Source organism: Mobula birostris, chromosome 16 (genome assembly GCF_030028105.1).
Source record: "Mobula birostris isolate sMobBir1 chromosome 16, sMobBir1.hap1, whole genome shotgun sequence".
Classification (NCBI taxonomy): domain Eukaryota; kingdom Metazoa; phylum Chordata; class Chondrichthyes; order Myliobatiformes; family Myliobatidae; genus Mobula; species Mobula birostris.
The window spans coordinates 24556909-24582488 of record NC_092385.1 but is presented as its reverse complement, the minus strand read 5'-3'; the positions used below and the strand labels follow the sequence as shown (position 1 = coordinate 24582488).

The window sequence follows — 25580 nt, the reverse complement described above, 5'->3', positions numbered from 1 at the left end:
ACTACTTATTCCTCTCCCTAGATGCAGACTGACATGACACACACAAATTCCTTCAGCATTTTGTGTGTGTTACATTGGAGCTGATCCAAGTCACTCCTCAGGATAATCTTCTTCATTATCAACCTCTCGAAGCTCTCCAACACGGTGGATGTAAGTGTTACTGGACAATGTCATTGAGGCAGATTACCACATTCTTTTCATATACTGATATGGTTGATGCCTGCTTGAAGCAGGTGGTTCCCCTTGCCAGATGCCGCCTGACCTGCTGAGTCCTCCAGCATTTTGTATGTGTGGCTCAAGATTTCCAACATCTGCAGAATCTCTTGTGTATATGAAATTCATTTTTGACTTGGGTTCTTCATGCAAATTTTACCATTAATGCTTTTGCCTGACATTTGGCAAACGTTTTCTGAATTTGGAGTTCTCAGTGATTTCTGAATGTGCAGGATTAAAGTAATTCTGTGATCTATCCCCTTAATGAATTTAAGTATTTTGCGTTACATGGTGCCAGAAGGTTTGCTAAAGTTCCATGTCTCTGACCCTTTTCCCCTTGTTCTCAATTTCAATAACATTGTTTGCCCCGAAGAACATTACTATTTGTTCTATATAAAAACTGAAAGGCTTCGAAGGTTAAAAACATAAAATACTTATTTCCCGATGTTGCTGGATTGAGTGCCCATTTTGCACTATTTCTTCTTGAATGCTTACAAATCTTACACACTACTTTTCTTTCTTCTGTGCTTGGAATGATATAGAAATGAATAAATACTTAAAACATGGTTATTTAATTATTTATTTTCAATTCTCTTTCTGTTCCATTGAGGTTTTTATGTAATTTGTGGATTCCTAGGCTGTAGTGGAGTAACAGGCAGAATAATGTATGGGACAAGTGCTGCGCTTTCAAAAATACCTCGATTTATTCAAGGTTCGGCAATGAACCTGGACAAGCGGCAGATTTCTTGGTGGGTGAGCATTTCAGAGACAGTGACCACAACTCCCTGACCTTCACCATATGTTTAGACAAGGATAGGAGCAGATGGTATGGGAAAGTGTTCAAATGGCGGAGGGCAAATTATAATACTATTAGGCGGGTCATGCCTCACCAGCCAGATTGAATTCTTTGAGGAAGTGACAAAACAGATCAACGAAGGCAGAACATTAGGTGTGGTGTATATGGATTTTAGTAAGGCATTAGACGAATGATGGGGGATTTCAATAAATCTGTTGAAGACCTAGATAGAATGGACATGGAGAGGATGTTTCCTATAGTGGGAGAGTCTAGGACCAGGGGCACAAACTCAAAATACAAGAATGTCCCTATGGAACAGAAATAAGGAGTATTTTCTTTAGCCAGAAGATGACAAAACTGCAGAATTCATTGCCGTGGATGGCTGTGGAGGCTGTCATTGGGTATATTTATGAGGTTTTTGATTACTAAAGATGTTAAAGGTTACGGGGAGAATGGGGTTGAGAAGGATAATAAATCATCCATGATAGTGTGGTGGACCTGACTCAATGGGGTGAATGGCCTATTCTGCTCCTATATCTTATTGTCTTATGGACAAGTTTCCCCATGGTAGTCTTGTTTAGAAAGTCAGGAGGCATGGGATCCAGAGAAAATTGGCTGCGTAGATTCAGAATTGGCTTGTCTACAGATGGCAGAGAAGCAGGTGGAGCATATTCTGCCTGGAAGTTGATGACCCGTGGTGTTCTGGGGGGGAGGGGTCTGTTCTGGACCTCTTCTCTTTGTGATTTTTATTGAAAACTTGGATGAGGAAGTAGAAGGATGGGTTAGTAAGTTTGCAAATGACACAGAGGTTGCTGGAATTTTGGATAGTACAGAAAGTTGTCATAGTTACAGTGGGACATTGATAGGATGCAGAGCTAAACTGTGTAGTGGCAGAGAATTAATTACAGAAAAGCATGAAGTGATTCACTTTGGAAGATCAAACTTGATCAGACTACAGGTTAATGGCAGGGTTCTTAACAGCGTGCAGGAACAGAGGGATCTTGGGGACTAAGTCCACAGATCCCTCAAAGTTGCAGAACAAATTAATAGGATTATTAAGAAGTTTTATGGTGTGTTGGCCTTCATTAATTGGGGGATTGAGTTCGAGAGCTGCAAGGTTATGTTGCAGCTCTCTAAAGCTCTTGTTAGACCACATTTGGAGTATTGTGTTCAGTTCTGGTTGCCTCATTATAGGAAGGATGTGGAAGCTTTAGAGATGGTGCGGAAGAGATTTACCAGGATGATGTCTGGTTTAGAAAACGTGTCTTATGATGATAGGTTGAGTGAGCTAGGGCTTTTCTCTTGGATAGTAGGAGAATAAGAAGTGACTTGATAGAGGTGTATAAGATGATAAGAAGCATAGATTGATTGGACAGCCAGAAGATTTTTCCCAGGGCAGAAATGGTGATTGGACTTTAAGGGGGGAATATCTGAAGCAGGATTTTTACACAGAGAATGTGTAGAGTGCACTCTCAAGGGTGGAGATAGAGACGGAATCATTGGGGACATTTAAAAGACTCTTAGATTACACAGAGAAAAAGAAAAATGGAGGGTGATAAGGTAGAAAAAGGTCAGATTGAACTTGGAGTTGCCACAACATTGTGGGTCAAATGACCTGTGCTGGACTGCATTGTTCTAGTTCCTCCCAGACTCATGGCAATGTCGCTAACTTGTCAGATCTGAGAGTTGACACATCAGCCTCAGGAATTTGCTTTCTAAGGTATAAGTATCACAATAAGAAGGGACGTTGCATCTCGGTAGGAACATAATCTGGCTTGTGTGTAAAGTGTATTGGAGATTACTTTTGGAATTTGTTTTTGAATTGATTTGTTGGAGTGGAATGGATTTTGTTGTCCTATTGCCTTACATACTCCATTGGCACAAGCATTGGTCGGTGTGGCTCCCTCAGTGCTCCAGATCGTGTCTTGGTCTGATAATAACCTCAGTTGCTATCTGTGCAGAATTTGTGCATTCCTCTTAGCAACGTGATGAAAACAACTTTATCCCACATTCCAAAGTAACCTATCAGATCATCTTTGGGATATGAGATAAAGTTGCATCCCGCATCCCAAAAATGTGCTGGCAGGTTACTCAACCACTTTCAGTTAGCCCTTAATGTTGGTTTATGGAGTCAAAAGGGAGGTTGCTGGACATGTGAGAGATAACGTTGCAGGGACAAGAAAATATGGAGAGAGGGAATTGGAGAAATTGAGTTGTTTACTTTAGGAGCCAACGTTTTAGGCTTTCTTCTGTATCATTGTAAGGACAGGATTAGATAAGAATGTGTTATTTTGCTTGTCTCTTTCTCTGCTGGTCATTGTTTTCTTTTGAATGAGGGATAGATATTTTGGCCATTGACAACAATTGAGGGATAGGCAAGAGGAAGGAATACAAAAGTACACATATACCAGTAGTCTAATGATTTTAATTATTTTATAGCTATCCTAGAAGTTGCTGAATTTGTCACACAGTACTTTTAATAAAAGTAATTGCTAAACCAATTCTTAAAATCACCAGATTAGCAAATTTGGTCAATTGCAAAATTAGCAAAATGATATACAGTTTTATTAAATATCCTATGTTGTTATCCATTCATTGCCTAGCTGAGCTCCAGCAATGAATTGGCAATGCCCACAATCTTGATTCTTCATTTTAAAATTTAATTGATGGGAGGCAAAGGGACAGTGAAATGGTGAAAATACAGAGCAGCATGGAAGACAAGGAGAATTCAAATCGCTTTCCTGTAACATTCTGCTTGAAAAGGTAAATCTGAAGTGCTGAGCGGATATCATTTGGCAATGTTGGAACGTTTTGGGGTCCACTCAGGGTGCTCTGAAAGTCCACTCCTCCTTTTCAGCAGGCGCCGACCAGCCCACCCACTCGAGTCCGGCGCAGGCATGCGACGGCGCATGCGCGTCGGAGGCTGGTGCTGGGAGCGGGACCATGGCAGCTTGGAGGAAAGTTTGTGTTTTCCTCCTAACTTTGTGCGCTATTTTCGAGCGCGGGATCAAGGTGGCTGGCGCCAGGTCCAAGCAGCGGAGTTCGTTGATCTGTCCTTCAAAGGTAAGGGAAAGGATTTTCTCTACAGATGCGAATGGTTTATTATTATGGTTAGGTCAGTTTTTTTCCCTTTAAGGTGCAATGGGTTGATTTGGGTGGAACCTTAAACACCTTTTCGTAAAGGAAGACTAATATTTGAATCATCTTGCATTCAAGCTTTTTGGACTATTTAATTTTAGATGCTGGTATTTTATGGATAAATCACTGAATCAGAGATCTGTTTTCAGTGAGCGAGTCTACTGAGCCGGACAATGATTAGAACTGTTTGAAACACAAACGCACTCGTAGCAAAGTAGGATCCGTTTGCATTTGGTGTTTGTGGTTAACACCAACACTTCTGAGTGCCTTGCATGAAAGCAGGGTTACGCTTCCAACAGCCGAGTCAGTCATCAGGGAATATCCTTTATCTCCAATGAGTTATTTGACCTGAGCTGTCCTGTGCTGTTGAATGATACGGTGCCTTTTGTTATTTTAATGAATAGAGCTCGACCTTTATGCCTTCGATTGATCAAAGTGTTAGCAACAAGTGTAACCGCTTTCCTTCGCCAGTTTCATTTCCATTCCACATCTTGTAATCTGAAGGGATTCAGGCTGCAAGGTTGAGGCAGGATTTATTTGTGTATTTTTTTTAAAAAAGGAAATCGGCGGGTAGTCTTTATTGAAAGACAGAGTTGGTGTGGTGATGAATGACCGAATGCCCCCGAAAGCATTGTTTGTGGGGGCAGGTTTCCCTTTGAACTGAGACCTCAGTCGGAAGTGAAGTGGCCCATTTGTGACTGCATTAAATTCCCTGGCATTTCCTCTTTTTAACCGCAGGCCACTTCGCTACAGACCAGCTGGCTGGTTGTAACTTTCGAGTCTGCGAGCAGAACATAACCCTTTAATCACTAGAGTGATTAACTTTGTTAGGTGTAGTAATTTTTTCAGGTTTTGTTTTAAAAAAAGTTTCTTATGGTGTTCCTAAATCTTGATTTTTTTTTTGCAGAATTAAGAGGTGAGATGTAATTTTTTTTTGTCGTTCACATGAATGCACTTGCAGAGCGTAGTGCATTGCGACGCACTGCAGTGCTGCGTTTTATTTGGTAGCATGCTACAAATGTTTACAATTCAGAATGGCCGGTGGACATGCCAAACGGTTTTATGGTCTCTGGTTCCCAGATGGTGGTTGTTTGTGTTTACCCGTGGGGCCATTTGTCGTCCTCCCTCACCATTCCCACCCCCACACCCCTGTTCCTTGTAAATTAGCCATATTACCCTTTTGTAGTTTTGGAACTTATTAGAGCGGTGGGTTGCCCTGAGCCTTCTGATTGTAGCTTGGTTCAAAGTTTGAGATGTTCTTGATGTGGTCGCCTGCATTTGGCGGGTTTCCAATAATGGGAACAAGATCTTAAAAAGCTCTGATTTGATGCAAGTACGCACATTTTCAGATTTGCCCAAATTGCTTTGAATTTGGATTTGATGAAGTAAAACACCATTACTCTATAATGATCTGTGAGGAAGGAAGTTAAGAAGATTTGCACTCAAAAAGACTCGAGGACTTTGAAGAAACATGTTTGATCTGGTTCACTCAGGGGCTGGGATGCATTTCCCGTTTTTTCCTCCCCTGTAAGGATGCTGGGTTGTTAATTGACACTTCATTGTACTGTGCATATGAACGTTTACTTTTTTCTGTAGATTATCACAGCCAAGCTTGATTTTTATATTTAATTGTACACAATCTTTATTTCTGACTTAGTAATGAGAACTGCCTAAGTCATTTTGTTGAATTCTAGAGCTAAATATGCTTGCTCTTTATGTGTACAATGTGAATGTCAAAATATGCTCCATGGTCAGACATTGTGTGATGTATCTGCCAACTGACCCACCTTGGTACATGTCTTGTTGAATAATGAAAACAATGGCTGAATTATACATTTCAAACAAAATTTGGAATAGTTCTGGTATATCTCTAAAGAGTTAACATGTTTTATAACATTGAATGTTCCAACGTAGAGATTGGGTCAAGTGCATTAGAATAGATTAGAGAATAGCTTCCAGTTTGTTTGAAGGAGATAGTACTGTGCATTTGGAGTTGGTGGGCTAACGATGGGTAAAATTTATCTGTATGCCAACTATTAGTATTTTATTTCATATTTCACTATCTTACAATTACAACATCACTATTTTCTAACCTTTAATTACAGGATCACTGAGTGATTACAATATGAAATATGGTCATTTGGCCTGTGATCTACATGCCAGCTTCAAGAAAAAGCAATCCTGTTAGTCTTACCCTCAATAGTCCTAATTTTTATTTACTGAGATGCTGAGCAGAATAGGCCCTTCTGGCCATTTGAGTCACACTGCCCAACAATCTCCTGATTTAGCCCTAGCCTAATCACAGGACAATTTACAATTTAATCACAGGACAATTTACAATGACCTATGAACTTGACCTGTGGGAGGAAACCAGAGCACCCGGAGGAAACCCACGCAGTCATGGGGAGAACATACAAACTCCTTACAGGCAGCAATGGGAATTGAACCCAGGTCACCTGTACTGTAAAACGCTGTGCTAACCACTGCACTACCATGATACTTGCCCAGCTCCCTTTGAATTGAATGTTCTTCCATTATAACCTCCAGTAGTCCACTCTAGACTCCTACCAATTTCTATTTTCACATTAACTTACCCAATACAATCCTTATTCTGCTACGACCTACACATTAAAGACAAATTACAATTGCAGATTAATCCACTAAGCTGCATATCTTTGAGCTATGGAAGAAGACTGAAGCACATGGAGGAAACCCATTTGTTCACTCCACACAGATGGCCCCAGAGGTCAAGTTTGAACCTGAGTTGCTGGAACCATGAGACAGCAGCACTTGTACCAGTTTCCCTCTTTCAGTTTGTCCTGACGAAGGGTCTCAGCCTGAAACGTCGACTGCGCTTCTTCCTATGGATGCTGTCTGGCCTGCTGCGTTCCACCAGCATTTTGTGTGTGTTGCTTGAATTTCCAGCATCTGCAGATGTCCTCGTGTTTGCCTTCTTTCTACGTTCCCTGAATCTTATCTCTCTATTGATGGTTAACAGTTACACTCTATTCACTTCTGCTAGTATCTCTTAGGTTTTAATAGGCCTGTCAAATCTCTGCACGGACGCTTCTGTTCCAAGGAGAACAGCCTTTGCTTCTCCAGTCAGTCCACTCGACAAAAATTTCCCGTTAGTAATCATTTTTGTCAAATCTTTACTGCACCCTCTCTGAATCCCTTACAACTTTCCCAAAGTGTAGCACCCAGAATTGGAAATTGTATTCTAGTTGAGGTTGAACCTATGTTTTATAAAGATTCTTCATGGCTTCTTTGTCGTATTTTGCACTATGAACTTTTATATATAAAATGACAGGCTTTCCTTGATCTCTTTTTAAAGCTGCCCAGCCAAAATGTAAAGTTGCTATTTTAAAAGTGTAACATTTGAAATCCTAAGCTCCTCAACATCTGGTTTCTTAATGTGTATGTTCCATGGGATTTGACAATAGAAAATATGTGTGCTGTTTGGGATTTTGGAAAGAATTTGCATTCCTCTGAAAATTTGTATGTGATATAACTTTATTTTCACAAGGTATTCTAAAAGTTTGATTTAATATTGCTAACTTTTAAAGTTGAGTTTATGTCATGTGCGCAGTTACAGTGAGGTATAGATACATTGAAAAACTTGTTTACAGCAGCATCACAGGCATGTTATGAAAAGAATAGATAAGGCAGAGGCAGGAGAGTTGCTTACACTGGTAAGTAAGACTAGAACTACAGGACATAGCCTCAAGATACGGGGGAGTAAATTTAGGGTGAAGATGAGAAGGAACTGCTTTTCCAAAGAATGGTGAATCTGTGGAATTCTCTGCTCAATGAGGCAGTGGTGGCTACCTTAGTAAATATATTTAAGACAAGGTTGGATAGATTTTTGCATAGTAGGGGAATTCAGGGTTATGGGGGAAAGGTAGGTGGATGGAGATGAGTCCATTGTCAGATCAGCCAAGTCTTATTGAATGGCAGAGCAGGGCTGTTGAGCCACATGGCCTACTCCTGCTCCTATTTCTTATGTTCAGACAGCACAGAATATGAATTGTGCATGAATTTTATCATGCGGTGAAGAGAAAAAATAAGACAAGACATCAGTGCAAAATAAAATGTGCAAGAGCTGATCTGTAACGTTCTCCTACTGAGGTAGAATTAGTGCTCTGCAGGTTTGTTCATTAACTTGATGGTTGTAGAAATAAGCTGTTCCTGGAACTGGTATTGTGGGACTTCAGCCGAAGAGGGCATGAGCCACTTTGTGGATAACCCTGTTATCAGTTCATTGTACACTCAGTGGCCACTTTATTAGGTACAGATATACACATTAATGCAAATATCTAATCAGACAGTTGTATGGCTGCAGCTCAATGCACAAAGTCAAGCAGACATGGTCAAGAGGCTTAGTTTTATTCAGACCAAACATCAGAGTGGGTAAGTAACTTTGACCATAGAATGATCGTTGGTGCCAGACAGGGTGGTTTGAGTATCTCGGACACTGCTGATTGCCTGGGATTTTCATGCACAAGTCTTTAGATGTTACAGAGAATGATGTGGAAAAACAAAACAAAACATCTATTGAGCAGCAGTTCTGTAGGTTAATAAGAGAGGTCAGTGGAGAATGGTCAGACTGGTTCAAGCTGACAGTGAGGCACCAGTAACTCAAATCACCACGAGTTACAACAAAAGAACACCTCTAACCACACAGCACAGCAAGCATTGAAGTGGATGGACTGCAGCAGAAGAAGACCGCGAACGTACACTCAGTGTTCACTTTATCAGGAGCAGAATGTACCTAATAAAGTGGTCACTGAATGTATATTTCACAACCAGAATCTGATAATTTAGGTGAACAGTCATGTTGCTTGTATTTGAATCTCTACAGTCACCTAGTACTTAAATATCATCTCATTATCTACAATGCAAGCATATTTTTTTCTTAAGTATGGAGACTCAAAACTGTATGCAATAATCAAGGTGCTTCAGATCTAACCAGAATTCCATTTGTCATCTTCATTTCATGCTATATCTTCTTTGTGCTTCATATACAAGATATCTGAGTCCATTTTGAGGTCTCACTCCATTTCGATAATTTTCTTTTGCACTTGTCTTTCTAAAGTAGATAACCTCACGTTTTCCCACGTTGTAATCCATCCACTAACTCCTTGCCCACTCACATCACCTATCTATATATCTCTTGTTGTGTCCTCCTCACAACTTATTGTGCCTGTCACTTTTATATCACTGGGGAAACTTGGCCACGGTACACTCATCCCAGGTCATTGACATAGACTACTATGCCATATTACTATGTTACCCCATAAGAAGAATAGAACCTTAGTTTATTCATTCATATAATAAATGGACATTGAGCAATGCTTTATCCAAGATCTCCTAATTTAGAGCTAATCAAGGACTGAATCTAGGAATTTGTCTGATTTACTCAGAATGGAGCAAGCTAATGCATTTATCAACTTCATCCATCACAGAAAGCTGCCCTGAAGCACTTTGCTTTTAATCTTCTCAGCAGCATGTCTGTTTATACAGAATTGCCGCTTTAACCATTTACTGCCTTGTTGCATGAACTAGAAAGTGCGCACTCAGAAATGGTATTAATACAAACATAAATAATATAGAAGTGATTGAATCTTGCTATATTTGAAAGTGAAAAGAAAACATGGTTAATATTTTAATTAAACACCAATCATTAAAACTCTGGTTAGGCCACACTTGGAGCACTGTGTCCAATTCTGGTCGCCTCACTACAGGAAGGATGTGGAAGCATAGGAAAGGGTACAGAGGAGATTTACCAGGATGCTGCCTGGTTTAGAGAGTATGCATTATAATCAGAGATTAAGGGAGCTAGGGCTTTACTCTTTGGAGAGAAGGAGGATGAGAGGAGACATGATAGAGGTGTACAAGATAATAAGAGGAATAGATAGAGTGGATAGCCAGCGCCTCTTCCCCAGGGCACCACTGCTCAATACAAGAGGACATGACTTTAAGGTAAGGGGTGGAAGTTCAAGGGGGATATTAGAGGAAGATTTTTTACTCAGAGAGTGGTTGGTGCGTGGAATGCACTGCCTGAGTCAGTGGTGGAGGCAGATACACTAGTGAAGTTTAAGAGACTACTAGACAGGTATATGGAGGAATTTAAGGTAGGGGGTTATATGGGAGGCAAGGTTTAAGGGTCGGCACAACATTGTGGGCCGAAGAGCTTGTACTGTGCTGTACTATTCTATGTTCTATTAGTACTTAATTGGCAAATACAGAATGCAGTTCCATAATGTCTTCATGCAGAATGTATGATTAGATCTAGAATATGTTTGAAATTGCTCATTTATATCTTTGTAGGGTTTAGCTGCGAAGATCCAGGTGAGCAAACAGCAAAAATAAACCATGAAAAAGAGCAGCAGTGTAATTATGGAAGGTCTCTGTTTCCTATTAAAATCAATGTGAGGCTGGGCCTGGTTAGTTGGAGCATGTTGATAACATCCTTGAAGGAAATTGGGGGTGGGGGGGTGAAATCCCTTCTTGTTTTCTGGCGTTAGTGATGTGTTGGCTGGATTGAAAGTTTTATTAGTTGTTTGAGGTGACTGTATTTTAGCCTACCCTTCTTGATTCTAATTGTTAACTGTAACTGTGGAAGCACAGAGGCAGAAGAGAGTGATTTTTAGGCAAGGTTTTATGTAACATTCATTGTTCAGATTAAGATTTCCAAAGACCTTTTCTGTTACATTTATTTGCCAATAAAGTAGAACTCAGTAAAAGAATGTTCTTGAGATACTGGTAGACAGTACACAAAACTGGTAATCTGCTTTAATGCAGTGTATAGTTAAAATATAATAGAAATCATAGACTTTCTGTGGCCCATCAGATTAATGGGGAGTGAACAGTGGTATGCAAGTTCCAAATTTGGGTCACTTGCTATGCTCGATTGTGTAAAGTCACTTTCTCATCCAGAGCTGCGTCTGAGGTTTCCAGTAGAAGTGAAATCCTTTGAGGATAAAATATCTTGCATTTCAATTGTGACTGCTGTTTTTTTTTCATTCTTTTCTGTGATTGTCATTACTCCCTTAGAGCAGGAAACTAAAGACAAAGTCCCTAAAGCAGTTTTAGGCACTTTTTTGTTTGGGGTAGATGGTTTGGGAGTGTGTTGGTGGGAAATAATAGAATTTATTGTACTGGATGTCATCTGCTATTTCACTCTAGCAGCAGAAGCTGGCTCAGAGAGAGCAGGAAATACCTCCATATAAAATCAATTCAAGCTTGTGGAAATACTATGTCTGATTTCTAGCACAAATTGCTGACAGCTGCTGTGTGTTGTCCCTTCCTAGATGCTTGAAAGTAGTGTGTATGTAACTTCAATTTTTCACAAGCAGTATCTCTTTACCAACTAACACCATGGTAATAACAAGTTAAATTAGGCAGCCAGAACTCGAGTATTTATCCGAGCATGTCTGCACTGATTTCCAAAAGAAAGCAAAATTAGGCGGCATCTTTAAAGAGGTTTCTGCACTAGCAATATAAGCTGCAGAGTAGTATGGCTTTATATTTATGTTATTCAAGGTATGTTTTTGAGGGATGAAGGGTGGACTGGTGAGCTAGTGTACAAGGAAATTAGAAATTGATAACAATGCTTGCCATTTCCAACCCAAGATGAAGAAGAATTTCATTTCTTTTAAGGCATAGACTTTCCCCAAATTCTAACCACCTAAAATGTCGGGTGCCAAGACTTAATGCTCCTTAAATACATGTAGAGATGATGCTGAGTCTAAATGTCCTCCCTTTGGTTCATTTGCATCAACATCCTTATTAACATTCTGGCTATCAGATCATCTGAATCTGTGAAAAGAGGTTTTCATCATCAACTGTGATGGTTATCCCATGGGATTTGATTAGTGAATCAAGATGACCAGGCAAGGTGGTTCATCAATGAATCATCCACTATGCTGTATAGTGGATTAGTTCCCTATGGGATTACTGAACTCTCTGCGGAGTTCTAGACTTTGATCGCAGGCATGTCATCCTAGATCCATGTTGATGTGGATGGCAATTTGCATATCTCTGGCACCTTGTCCAAGTGCCATTCCACATGAGTGATCTTGAGAGTGACGGTGGAGAGACTGTGAAAGCAGCAGAGTGAATCTGAATCGTGTCCTTGCATGACGCTCGTGCATGAATCGAATCAAAATCACTGGATTGTGATCAGGAGCCAGAATCTTGAACTAGTTTACACTTCCTGGGCAGTGAACAGCATGAAGGTATGAATATAAGCATTCCTTTGCTTTGAATCCATGGGCTGTGAACTCAATGTAGAGCCCACGAAGATCTTATTCGAAAGGCTGGCTCTGTTATAGGAGTCAAACTGGACACACTGAAGTCTGTGGTAGAACAAAGGATCCGCAGGAAAATCCTGGCAATTCTGGACAATGTTTCTCACCCTCTGCATGCCACTTTAGCTGAACAGAGGAGCACTTTTAGTAGTAGACTAAGACCACTGTACTGCTCCAAAGAGCGCTATATGAGGTCATTCTTACCCCCAGCCATTAGGCTCTATAATGAGTCAACCAGGGAAGTGATAACCCCCTCCTGTTGGACTGTTTGTGGTAACTTTTTTTTTATTCTTTCTACTTCTAATATTTATATAGTATCTGTGCACTTGTAATACTACTGTGACACTGTCATTTCCTTTGGGATCAATAAAGTATCTAACTAATCCATCAGGTTCAACACATTACAGGAAGTACTTGTTGACCTCTTGGGGAGACCAAAAGTGCAATTTCAAATTACTAAAAAATTAGAAGGAAATTTGAGGAAGTCTAGTGCAGTGTTAGATGAGGACAAGCAACAAATGGATGTTTTAAAACAAATTTAGTTTTCTTTAAGTAATTGTCCATGTAATTAGATAATTTATCTTTTTAAGAAATGGCAGTTTTAAAATTAGTCATATCTTTTGGAATGCACTGATTAAAAATGGCTTTTTACAGTTGTTTAAAATGAATCTCTCTTTCATTTTGAACTAAGTGAATGAAATCTTTTGAAAGGATAAACATTCAAACATTAAGTGTGGCACTGATTTATGCTAGAATGTGTGGAAATGCTGGAAGTGGAAGGATTTCTCAAAATGGGCAATTTTTGGGAACAATTTATAGTGGAATTGACTCTTGACCACTATCTTTTTTAACCTTAAGCTACACTGGCACCAGGAACTGATTAATTTGGGATTTTGAAGAGTAGCCACTTGGCTGAGACAATGGGTCAGCACAAAGTGCTGGAGGAACTCTAGCGCGTTCAGGCAGCATCGATGGAGAGAAATGAAAAGTTGACATTTCAGGCTGAAACCCTTCATTAGGCTTGAAAAGTAAGAGGACAGGAGCCAGAATAAAAGGTTGGGGGGAGGAGCACAAGCTGGTGGGTGGAAAGTGAATCCAGGTGAGAGGCGGGAGGTAGGTAAGTGATGTGGTTGGGGGTGGGGGAGGGAGTGGGAATGATGTGAGGACTAGGAAATGGTGGATGGAAGAGGCAAAGGACTGACTAAGATAGAATCTGATAGGAGAGGACAGCAGACCTTGGCTTAAAAGGGAAATGGGAGAGAGGAAGGTGTGGGGATGGGTATGTTATGAGGGGAAAGACAAGGGGAAAAGGGAAAGCAAAGTGGGAGAGGGAGTGGATGGGAGCGATTACCAGAAGTCAATGTTGATTCTATCAGGTTGGAGATTATCGAGATGGAATATGAAGTATTGTCTCTAATCTGCATCTAGCCTCAGGTTGGCAGTAGACATGTCAGTGTGAGCAGAGGAAGTGAAAAAGAAATAGCGTGTAAAGGGAGACCTTGGCTGTTACAGCAGGCACGTTGAAGGTGCTTGATGAAGTGATTTCCCCCAATCTATGTTGGGTCTCACCGATGTGGAGGAGACCACACTGGGAGCCCTGCATGCAATAAATGACACTAATGCACTCACATTAGAAGAGCTGCCTTACTTGGAAGGGTTATTTTGGGCCCTGAATGGTGGTGATGGAAGTAATTTAGGGGCAGCTGTAACATTGTAGGGTTAAGAGTATCCCAGGGAGGGATGAGCAGACGATTGAGTCACAGAAAGAGGGAAAGGGAAGATATGCCTAGTGATGGGATTGCTTTAGAGATGGAATTTACAGAGAATGGACATGGAGGCTCATGGGGGGTAGGTGAGGACAAAGGGAATCGTAAACCTGTTATGTTGGGGATGCAAAGGGGTGGGTGTCTACATACAGGAAATGGTGGAGATGCTGGTGAGGGCTGCGTTGATAGCAGTGGAGGGGGAATGCTGGTTTCTGGGAGGGGGGGAAAGAGAACAGTTTGTCCTGAGGACAGATGTGGGAAAACATAGAGCAAATGAGAGAAGGGAATTGCATCCTTGCAAGTGACAGGGTGGGGAAAAGGTGTAGTCAGTGTAACCATGGAAGTCAGTGGGTTTCTGATGCTCCATTACTTCCAGCATCTGTAGTCTTTCTTGTGTCTCCATTTTGCTGAGACAATGGATAATAGCTGGCACCAGCAGAAGATCAGTAACAAAAAAAAACAGTGGTTTCAAGAATAAAGAGACAAAGATTCAAAGAGCAAAAATATCCACCTGCTGCTTTGATGTGTTACAGTGCACTGATAAACGATGAAGTGGTTTTACACTTAAATGAGCCCCATTACCCTTGGCGCTGTTAATGATGGATTTTTACACACTACCGTGCCCTATACCCTTCGGCCACCAATACTCAAGCTTAATGGAAGCTTATTCTTTGCTTTAATTTCTAGAGCTGTGTACCGGTGAAAATGTAACGTGATAACTTCACATAGGATTTATGAAGCATTTAAAGCAAAAGTGCACTTGCCTTTTTTTTTAAGTAATTCAAAATCCAATTACTGTTAATGCAATATAATCCAGAGCAGCAGAGGTCGGTAGCCACTTTTGCATTTGGAATTAGGTGATGACTGATGTGAATAAATATAAATTTGCTGACTGCTTAACAGCCATTAGGTCAGGAGTGTTCTACAGAGTTTGTACGTTGCAATATGGTGTCCCTTGCAATCTTTTGCATAATTTAAACACCTCACATTGAGCAATTGCAGATTTCTGCCTTTTCCAAAGGTGCAGTTTATTTGCAGGTAATTTATATTGCTAGCAAAAAAAGGAGTCATTTGTATTCGACATGAGTTTGTGCCCACCAAACTGGGGTTCTATACAGGCTGAGTGCACCTTATCTGAAATGCTTTGGTCTGGATTAGTTTCAGATTTCAGAATATACCAAGTATAATGAGATAGCTTGGGATTGTCGTCATTTCCGACTCTGAATTTATGTGCTGATAAGCAGTCTTTGCCTTATACTTGTTCATCACGCATATCTACTGACGCAGCTGTTCAGTGTATTAGATTTTCCCCGATGACAATCTTGGCAAACTCATCAGTTAATTTCTCTGCTACATCGTGATCAGCAGACACGCTATCACCATAAATCTTTAAAAATTTAATGCCGTACCTTTTCTTAAATTTCCGCAACCAGCCTGCTGAATATTTACAATTGCCTTCAATTTTCAGTTTGTCGTGATAGATCTTTGCTTGTTTCATGATCGGCATACCACTAATATGTTCGCTCTGACGCTAATGAATCCACTTTTTCAATACGCAATCAAGATCTTCCTTTTTCACTTTTTGCTGTGATTTTCTGTTTTTCTTTACATGTGTGAGGTCACTTCTCAGAACTGTGTGGTACACAGAGATCTCTGCATTGCCTGGGATCCTTCCCAGCGAATCTTCCATTTATGACGTGTTAGCAGTTTAAAAAAAATTCTGGATTTCAAAGTAGGAGCTTCAGATCTTCTCTTGTTTGTGATTGGATTTCAGAAGTTTTTGAATTTTGGAATTTCAGATTGGGGTCCTCAACCTGTAATAACAAATTCCGGGAATGAGAAAATCTCCCTTGTATTTAAATTCCCATTGAGGCATTATTTTGAGCTATTAAATCCGGGAAAAAATTTATTCTATTTGTAAAATCTATTTTCTGCCATAATTAAAGCAAATTGTATTCCTGCCAAATATTGCTGTTGCTACCTACCATTTCATTGGGATTGCAGCCTGTGCTAATGAGGGTCAACTCTGCCATAATTAATGCAAACAGCTGTAACTGTTTGAGCGTCCACAAGAAAGGGCTGAGTTTAATTAAAGTTCCCCAGATGTGACTCCAGCATGCTCTAAATCAAAGCTAAAAAGAAATTATCCATTAAGAGTTGACTAAAGCAAATGTGAGGATTGCAACTTCTGTAAAAAAAGTACATAATGAACAGAGAAAAAAAATGTCAGCATGTGTAGAGAATGACTCTAAACATTTTTGAAGCAAACTTTAATATAAATGGTATTATGTTCTGAAGCAGTCAGGAAAAAGAAGTGATTATTAGGAGACTGAATGGGGGTTGGGAGGATTTCAAAATAGACAGAAATTGTGAATGGAAAATGTAATCTCAGTCAGGTAATTGAAACACTATAACTTGCAAGGACAAAGGACAAGTTTGCCAAAAGGATGTTGGATGGGTGGGGAAAAGGGAGAGAGAAAATCTAGATTGGTATGGATTTCAAACAAGTTTAAAGAAAAGGTATAGCAAATTCTGAAGTTATTGAAGTGACTTTTGATTAGTGAGTCGTAGTTTGCCTCAATGAAAGGTAAGATTCTATTCACCTGCATTATAAGAACAAGAGCAATAACTGGTCATATGGGAATGGGCAAAGACATTAGTGTTGAGCCAAGGTAACTTGGTGTTCACAAGTTTTTTATTTTTATAACTACTAGTGCTGACATAATGTTTGGAAGCAAGAGTAGGCCATCAGGTTGACAGTGCTAATTCTACCATTCAGTAAAGTCAAGGCTGGTCTGTTCCCTTAATGTACTTTGAAAACTTGATTCCCTGAAAGATCAAAATCATATGAACTCTGATTTGAATATACTCCGCAAGTGAATTTGAATGGAAAGGAAGGTAAAAGAATATCCTGTTGTTTGTTATTATGTTAGATAAAAACTTCACAAGTATCTCATAATTATTTAATAGCACTTTTTTATTTGTCTTCAATTAATTCAGATGAGCAGTAATGAAAGTATTGATCAATTATCGAAAGCAAAAGTGATTATCATTTATGTAACTCCTTTTAGGATGTCCCAAAGATATTTACAGACAGATAATACATCTTTAATTGCTAATGTATGTAAAAAAAATGATCAATTTGATAATCAGACACTAATATAGTAGCAACTGAGTAATTTTGTTTAAAATAAAAATAGATAACTTTGTCTCAATTACTGAGGCTAACTTCTGCCTAAGAGAAGACAGGCCCACAGTTTGATCTGAAAGACAGCATCTCCAACTTCGGAATGACAGCATTGGAGCTGAAGTTGTTAGAGCAGGACTTGAATCCACAGCCTGTTGATTCTAAGACATGAATGCTGCCAGTTGAATAGTGGGTGAATCTTTGCGTTTTGGGGCTGTTGATTAAGAAAAATATTTGCTGTGCTGGCTGCGCTTCAAGTAATCTTGAGATATTGAGTGTCCACCTGGGCATCCAACATGGGCCATTACCCTCACACCTCATCTGAAAGATATAACTTCCACGTTTAAAAAAATCCTGCTGAAAGAGCAGCTGGAATTACTGGTACAAGTACCTCAAAATGTCTATTCACATAAAGCTCATGGGATGGTTAATTAAAAATTGGACCTAGTTGGCTAATGGGCTGTTGAAACTTATTAACCAGTAAAAACCCCAGGAGCTAAATTAAACTCCAGATCCCTTGACTATAAATTAAAAGCAGAAATAATCAGTCATATTGCAGGCTGAAAAAATGATGTTTTACCGGAAGATAATCTGGGGAGAAAAGCTACTGGCATATTGTGGACTTGAAATTGTGAAGTTTAATCTTCCTTCTTTTGAGTAACAGTTGACACCTGTTCGATCACTCCATTTTCCACATTAGTTTGTATTAGGGCTTCTTCTAATACTTTCCACTTTATAGGAATAAAATAGCTAACCAGTACAAAACAGTAATGAAGCAACATAATAACTGGTTCTACAGATCAAAGAATGGTGGTGACCAGAAAATTGGAAGCATTTACGTTGGTTTATAATTGGAATCTTTAGCACAGCTGTTGAGAGGAGTTGAGACATTCAACAGTACTACTATGGGTTTGTAATGTTTGCAATCAAGTCTCTTGGGTGGGAACTGAACCCACTACTTTGTGTGTGTGTGTGTTTGAACTGAGGACATGTACAGTATAGTGTTATTTAGATAGGACTGACCCCAGTCTGTATGCATAGAGAGACTCCCACAGGCCCATGCATTATAACATATAGCAACGGATACCCTACCAGACACAAATAAAGCGACACAAAAGGCAGGGTCTGGACCACACATTTAAATCCCATTAGTTAATATTGTGACCCCACACTGTTTGAGATCACCGTCCAGTACTGGGGGAGGGAGGTGTGGAAACTTGCTCTACAGTAAACTCTTCTGAAATGTATTTGAGAGAAATTTGGGTGTGGGAAAGAAAGGCTGGGGATTGGGTGAGTTTATGTAATAACAAATTAGTTAACCTTAGTGGGGAGATCACTGGAAGACTTCTGCCAATTGTAAATTTTTGTCCTAATCCTAATGCACCTCAGTGTCGACTTAAGGGGAAAAAATGAACAAAAATAATTTTCCTTGGAAATAAGGATCCTGTTTTATAGTGCTCTTTATCTCATCTCTGGAATGTTACCAGGTACTTTGAGGTACAATTGAAAACTTGTTTTAAGTTCAGCAGCTTGTAGCACCAGATAGTGAATATATTCATCTATTCCTGGTAACTTTATTAAAAGAAAATGCTGCTCCTGCAAACATGTTGTGGAATCTTCAGTACTGAATCATTTTTAGTCCATCAAGTCCTGGAATAAAGGTTCTAATTTTCCAACTCAACCACCGGAACCATGCCAAATAACCTAAAGCTTTGAAAGCCGAACTGCAAAGGCTGGAAATCTGAAATAAAATGGCAAAGGCTGAACATATTTAGTAGTTCAGGCTGCATCAGTGGAAGAAGAAACTGAACAGACATTTTAGGCCAAAGCCTCATCAGAATAATTTGTTTAACCTAAACAATTTAACTTGGGTTTTAATAGCAACATGAATTAAAATTGAAATCGAAAAAATATTTCCATACTCTGTTACTGTGGTCCCTAAAAACTTCACTCCAACTATTTGCCTTTGTGTTCTATTGACCATCCATTCCCCAATAACTGAAAAATAAATTTAGAATTTTATACTCACAGATGTCCTGGATGTTTTGTCTGTGAGTTATGTACTCTCTCCAATGGTAACTTAATTGTGTTATTGAATCAACCAGATAATTCTGTTTGTTGTGTTTGAGTGCAGAGCTCCACATGGCTTTATACACATCATACAAACAGAGCTGCTTTATAAAGAGTTAGATGTTTCAGTGTAACTGAGTAAGAGCCAACATATTCTGAAAATAAATGCAACTTTAAAAAAAACACTAGTGCTAGAAATCAGAGGTAATGGAAATACTCAGCTGGTCAAACAGCACCTGTAGAAAGTGGAACAGTTAATGCTTCACGTAGAAGATCCCCATCATGACGAAAGGGTGGTGACCGTGTATCTGGCCTGACAGTTCACCTCCATTTCTCTTTTCACCAATCTTGCCTCATCAGATGAATGTTTTCATCACTCCCTACCCGCTGAACTAAACACTAGAATAAAAGGGGAGACAAAACCAGTGGTTATGAGACCTCGAGCCACACACAAAGCACTGGAGTAACTCAGCATGTGAATCAGCATCTATGGACGGAAATTCTCCAGTCCATTCCCGGTTGCTCTAGAGTAACAGAAACAAGAATCGTAAGTTCTGAATCCCGAAACCTCTCGAATAAGATTGTACGCAAGTGGACATAGAAATGAATGATTTGAATTTGTACTCATTATTTTTTATTTGTTTATCTTTAAATATTTCAAATGAAATTATAAACACTCCAGATAGACTATACATAAAGGTGAGAAAACTGTGACATCTTGTCTCTTTGGTACAAGGAGAGGTTCCCTGTGCTTGGTTTTCAAAAAATGTGTTTGGCTCTGATTTCTCCTTCAAACACTACTAAATAACCAACTGCAAAATTTTCTGCTGCACTAATGACCCTGGGCAGCTCCAGACCTCAGATCCCACTGTCGCCGGCTCTGGTTCTGACGACCCTGGATGCCTTCGGACCGTGATTACGTTGCCTCTGGCTCTGACTCCACCCTGATCTGGGCTGTCACCACCGTCAGACAGAGACCACCTTCACTGCTACTGGGACCCTGAGCTCCACTTTCCACAGCAGCACTCTCCAAACCTGGGTCTCTTCAGCTCCCTCATCACCTCTTGGGTCTTGGCCCCCCCCCCCACCTTCCCTGAACATCCCAGACCTCCCCCCTCCCAGTTGCCACTAAGTCTCCAACACCCCCCCACCTCCGATCCCGACTCTAATCCCTGCCATATCTTCGCCATTCCCTCCAACTTTCCCCTCTCTAAGGTGAAACATTCTGTTCTCAGCAAGGGCCTTAACTTTATCTCCTTTTGTCTGTACCTCAGTGAGTTCCACGCCCACCATGACGCCAAGCGCTTTTTCCATGGCCTCCGTCTCAGAGCCTACTTCCTTGGCAAGAGTTCCCCATCTCGCAGCAATGATCACTTCCCCTGTCGCCAACCCTCCTCCTGTTCTTGGACTCCCCAGTCTGGTTCTCTGCCTGCTCTGGATCTTTTCATCTCGAATTGCCAGTGAGACATCAACCGGTTTGACCTCAACACTCCTCTCATCTACACTCCCCTCCACTCACTCCGCACCAATCCCAACCTCACCATCAAACCCCCCCAGACAAAGGGGGTGCTGCTGTGTGGGTGGACTAACCTCTACCTTGCCGAGAACAGACAGCAACTCTCTGAGGCTTCCCTTTAGATACCCCTTGAAAAGGACCCTACTACAGGCTTCAGGCCACTGTTTCCTGTACCATCACTAACCTCAGCAAATCTGGAGATCTCCCGTACATTGCCACCAATCTCTCTAAGACTTCCCTTACCCCACACTGCTTGTTTCTATCTCCTATCCTCTTCCTCAACAATTTCCCCCTTGTCTTCTCCCACTTTTTCCACATTCGAGGGGTAACCATGGGCACCCACGTGGGCCCCAGCTATTTCTGTGTTTTTTTTGGCTACATGGAGCAGTCCACGTTCCAAGCCTTCCTTGAAATGCTCCCCAACTCTTTCTGCCGACATTGATGGTGCTTTATACACCCATGCTGAGCTCACCAATTTCATAAACTTTGCCTCCAACTTCCACCCTGCCCTTAAATTCACTTGGTCCATTTCTGACACCTGGCTCCCCCTTCTGGATATTTCTATCTCCATATCTATAGACAAACTGCCCACCGACATCTTTTATAAATCTACCGATTTTTCAATAAACCTCTTCCCACCCTGTCTCCTGTAAAACTGCTATTCCCTTTTCTTCATTCCTTCATTTCTGCCCTATCTGTTCACAAAATGAGGCTTTCCTTTCCAGGGCATCAGAGATGTCCCCCTCCTTCAAAGAACAGGGTTTCCCTTCCTCTACTGTTGATGCTGCCCTCACCCGCATCTCCTCCACTTCCCGGACATCCACGCTCACCTCATCTTCCTGCCGCCTTGGCAAGGATAGAGTTCCTCTTGTCCTCACCTACCGTCCCGTGAGTTTCCACATCCAATGCATCATTCTCTACAATATTAGGATCGGGTTACTGTCACCAGCATATGTCATGAAATTTGTTAACTTATTGGCACAGTACAATGTTATACATGATACATAATATTAGAAAAAATAAATATCAATTTCAGTAAGTATATATGTATATTAAATAGTTACATTAAAAATACTGCAAAAACAGAAATAATAAAAGTGGAGTAGTGTTCATGAGTTCAATGCTCATTTAGGAATCGGATCGCAGAGAAGAAGCTGTTCCTGAATCACTGAGTGTGTGCCTTCAAGATTCTGTACCTCCTTCCTGATGGTAACAATGAGAAGAGGGCTTGTCCTGGGTGATGGGATCCTTAATAGTGGATGCTGCCTTTCCGAGGCACCGCTCTTTGAACATGACTTGGAGGCTAGTACCCAAGATGGAGCTGACTAATTTAAAACATTCTGTCGCTTCTTTTGTTCCTGTGCAGTACCCTCCCTCATAGCAGACAGTGATATAGCCTGTCAGAATGTTCTCTATCTTCAATGGGCCTCTAGCATCTTACATCCGCCATCTTCAATGGAATCCTGTACTAAACTCATCGTTACTCCCCCCACTCAATGCTTTCCTCAGGGCTTACTTCCTCCGTGATTCCCTTGTCAATTCATCCTTGTCCACTGATCTTTCCTGGTACATATCCCTGCAAGCGACAGATATGCTATACTTGCCCATTTACCTCCTCCCTTACCTCCATTCAGGGCACCAAACAGTCCTTCCAGCTGAGGCAACACTTCACCTGCGAACCTGTTGAGGTAGTCTCTTGTATCTGGTGCTCCCTATGTGGTTTTCTCTGCACTGGTGAGACCTGTTGTAATTTGGGGGCCCTCTTTGTTGAGCAGATCTGCTCCATCTGCCAAGAGCGGAATTTCCGGTGATCAACCATTCTTACTTCTATCCCCATTTCCATTCTGACACGTTGGTCCCTGGCCCTCCTTCTGCCACGATGAGGCTGCTCTCAGGTTAGAGGAACAACACCTCATATTTCATTTACGTAGCTTCCAAACTAATGGCGAGGGCATCAATTTCTCCTTCTGATAATTTTTATTTTCATGTTTTTTCTTTTCCTCTCCCCTTCGGCCTACTTCTCTTCCCCTAATCTCTTCTCCTAACCTGGCTATCACTTCCCCCTTTACCTCTCCTCCCCTTTTACTCATGGTCCACTCTTCTCTCCTATCAGGCGTCTTCACTCTGTGGGCCACTTCTTCAGAACAAAGACCATCATCCTCGACCTCAAGGGATAGCCACGACGACGACCTATCGGATTCCTTCTTCTCCAGCACTTTACCTTTCCCACCCACCTGGCTTTACCTATCACCTTTAGCTTGTCCTGCTTCCCCTCCCCTCACCATTTTATACTGGTATTTTCCCCCTTCCTTCTCAGTCCTGAAGAAGCGTCTTGGCCCAAAACATCGACTGCTTATTGATGTCCATACATGCTGCCTGACCTGCTGAGTTCCTCCAGGATTTTGTGTGCATTGCTTTGGATTTCCAGCACCTGCAGAATTTCTTGTGTTTAAGACAATTTAGAATTTTTTTGCTCACTGAGGTTTCATGTATTCAGACATAGAGATGACAGAAACTGGCCAGGAGTGATAATGTGACAATTCCACTACTTCAAGAAGTTAGGAGCTACAATGAATTTGAAGGTATTTATCAATAATCATCTTGAATGTTACAATGAAAATGAAGATTTGGAGGATGCAGTCATCAGGAGCATTGTATGAAGGTAGTCTGTTATCTCCACTGAGTGTCCACACTGATTCTGTTCTTTGTGTTCATTGCATGAATTCTTCCGTCAAAGTAGGATACACAAAGCACAGTATAGACTAGGAAAGATCTATTTTAATTGCATGTTTCAGATAATGCATCTCTCCTGGGACTATTCTCATGAAAGTTGGAATGAAAAATGCCAGCACCAACTTCAGGAAAATATTCAGTGAAATAAATTCTGTTCTCTATAGTGCAAGGCACGATTTTGTTTTTGCATGCAGTCTAATAAAATTTTGTTAATATAGCGAAGCTTTGTTTTTACGAGTTATAAAGTTTGAATCTGAAGGAGTAAATTGGGAAACGTGTATGTTGGATTATCACCTGACTTGAGCAGCATTTGTGTAATGTTGAGGTCAATGATCACTCAAGAGTGTTACTGACCTCAAATTGCAGCATCTATAGGTTATTTTAATATGTTTTGTATACACACAGACAGACAGACACACACACACACGTAAAAAATATCCATCTACTAGCTAATGCGGATCTCCCTCCTAGAGGAGAAGATGGCGATGTGATGGCAACGTGCGCGGCCTCTCCGGTGAATGATATCTGTAATCTGTCAAGTAGGGGACCGTGCACTATTCTGATTTGATGGAGACAGACGTGAGAGTACGGAGGAACATCTGGAAAACTTCTGAAACGCCCACTTCGCTGCTGCTGCTACTGTGTGGTAACCAGAATCTCCGGAGCAGAAGGCCGCGAATCCTCGGCTTTGCTTGTTTCAATGGCCGGGGCTAGGTCGAAGGCGCTCGGCAGAGGATGGTGCTTGGGAGGCTGTATTGGAGGGGCTGGTCGGAGGCTCGAAGTTTCGGACAGATGGACTCAGTGTCGGCTGTGGTCGGCTGCTTCCAAGGCATCGGCAAGTTGACGGTGCCTTGTGGTTTATGGCAGGGAGTTTCTCCCTTTTGCCGCCTGCTATCGGGGACTCGGGGACTTTGAGACTTTTTTTTACCATGCCCACGGTTTGTTCTTCATCAAATTATGGTATTGCTTTGCACTACTGTAACTATATGTTATAATTATGTGGTTCTGTCAGTGTTAGTCTTTGGTTTGTCCTGTTTTCTGTGATATCACTCCGGAGAAACGTATCATTTCTTAATGCATGTATGCGTTTCTAAATGACAATAAAAGAGGAGTGAGTGTTCTCATAATCTAATAATTTATGCTGAAATCTTATCAGATGATAGGGGACATAGGAAGGTTGTTAATCAATTGGACACAGTTCAAAGAAGATTTACTGGGGTAATGCTCAGATTGGATAGTCCCCTCATTTGGAATGTTTGTACACATCAAGTTTGTATCTACTGAAGTTAAGAGGTGAATCATAGAAGATCCTGAGCAGTCTTGATAGTTGATAAAGAGCAGATGCTTTTCATTCCAGAAATATGGATTTCATTTTAAGAATAATGTATTATTTGTTTAAGATGGAGATAATGTTTTTCACTGAAGCTCATGAGGTTTTGGACTTTGTTTCTTAGAGTGGACGTGGGGTTTCTGAATATTTTTGAGGTAGTAGTATGATAAGCAAAGGAATGAAAGGTTACCATGACTACGTGGACGTGTGGATTTGAGGTTATCAGATCAGCCACGATCTTACTAAGTGACAGAGAATACTTCTGTTCCAGTGACTTCTCTTAAATGTTACATTTTGAACCAGCAGTTACCATGGCCACTGGCAGCTCATTCCAGACCCGTACTACCCTCTGAATTTAGTAGGTTCACTTTGGATTCCATTTAAGTGTTTTACCTTCCACCCGTGACTTCTAGTTCTGGCCTCACCCACCCAGAGAGGAAAAAGCCTGTAAGCATTCATCCGATTTATATCCCTCATAATTCTGTATATTCTCCAAGATCTCCTCTCCAGAGAATATAA

The 25580-nt window shown here is 40.8% G+C and overlaps 1 protein-coding gene across 2 annotated transcripts in view; it reads left to right on the top strand.

Annotated features, from left to right (window-relative positions):
• The first annotated feature begins 3946 nt into the window (after positions 1 to 3946).
• il17rd (interleukin 17 receptor D) overlaps positions 3947 to 25580 on the top strand; it is a 90049-nt gene continuing 68415 nt past the window's right edge. For both annotated transcript variants that reach the window (XM_072280417.1, XM_072280416.1), the window contains exon 1: positions 3947 to 4072. In XM_072280417.1, coding sequence (XP_072136518.1) covers positions 3953 to 4072 — 120 coding nt within the window. In that variant the 5' untranslated portion in view covers positions 3947 to 3952. The remainder of the gene's footprint in view (positions 4073 to 25580) is intronic.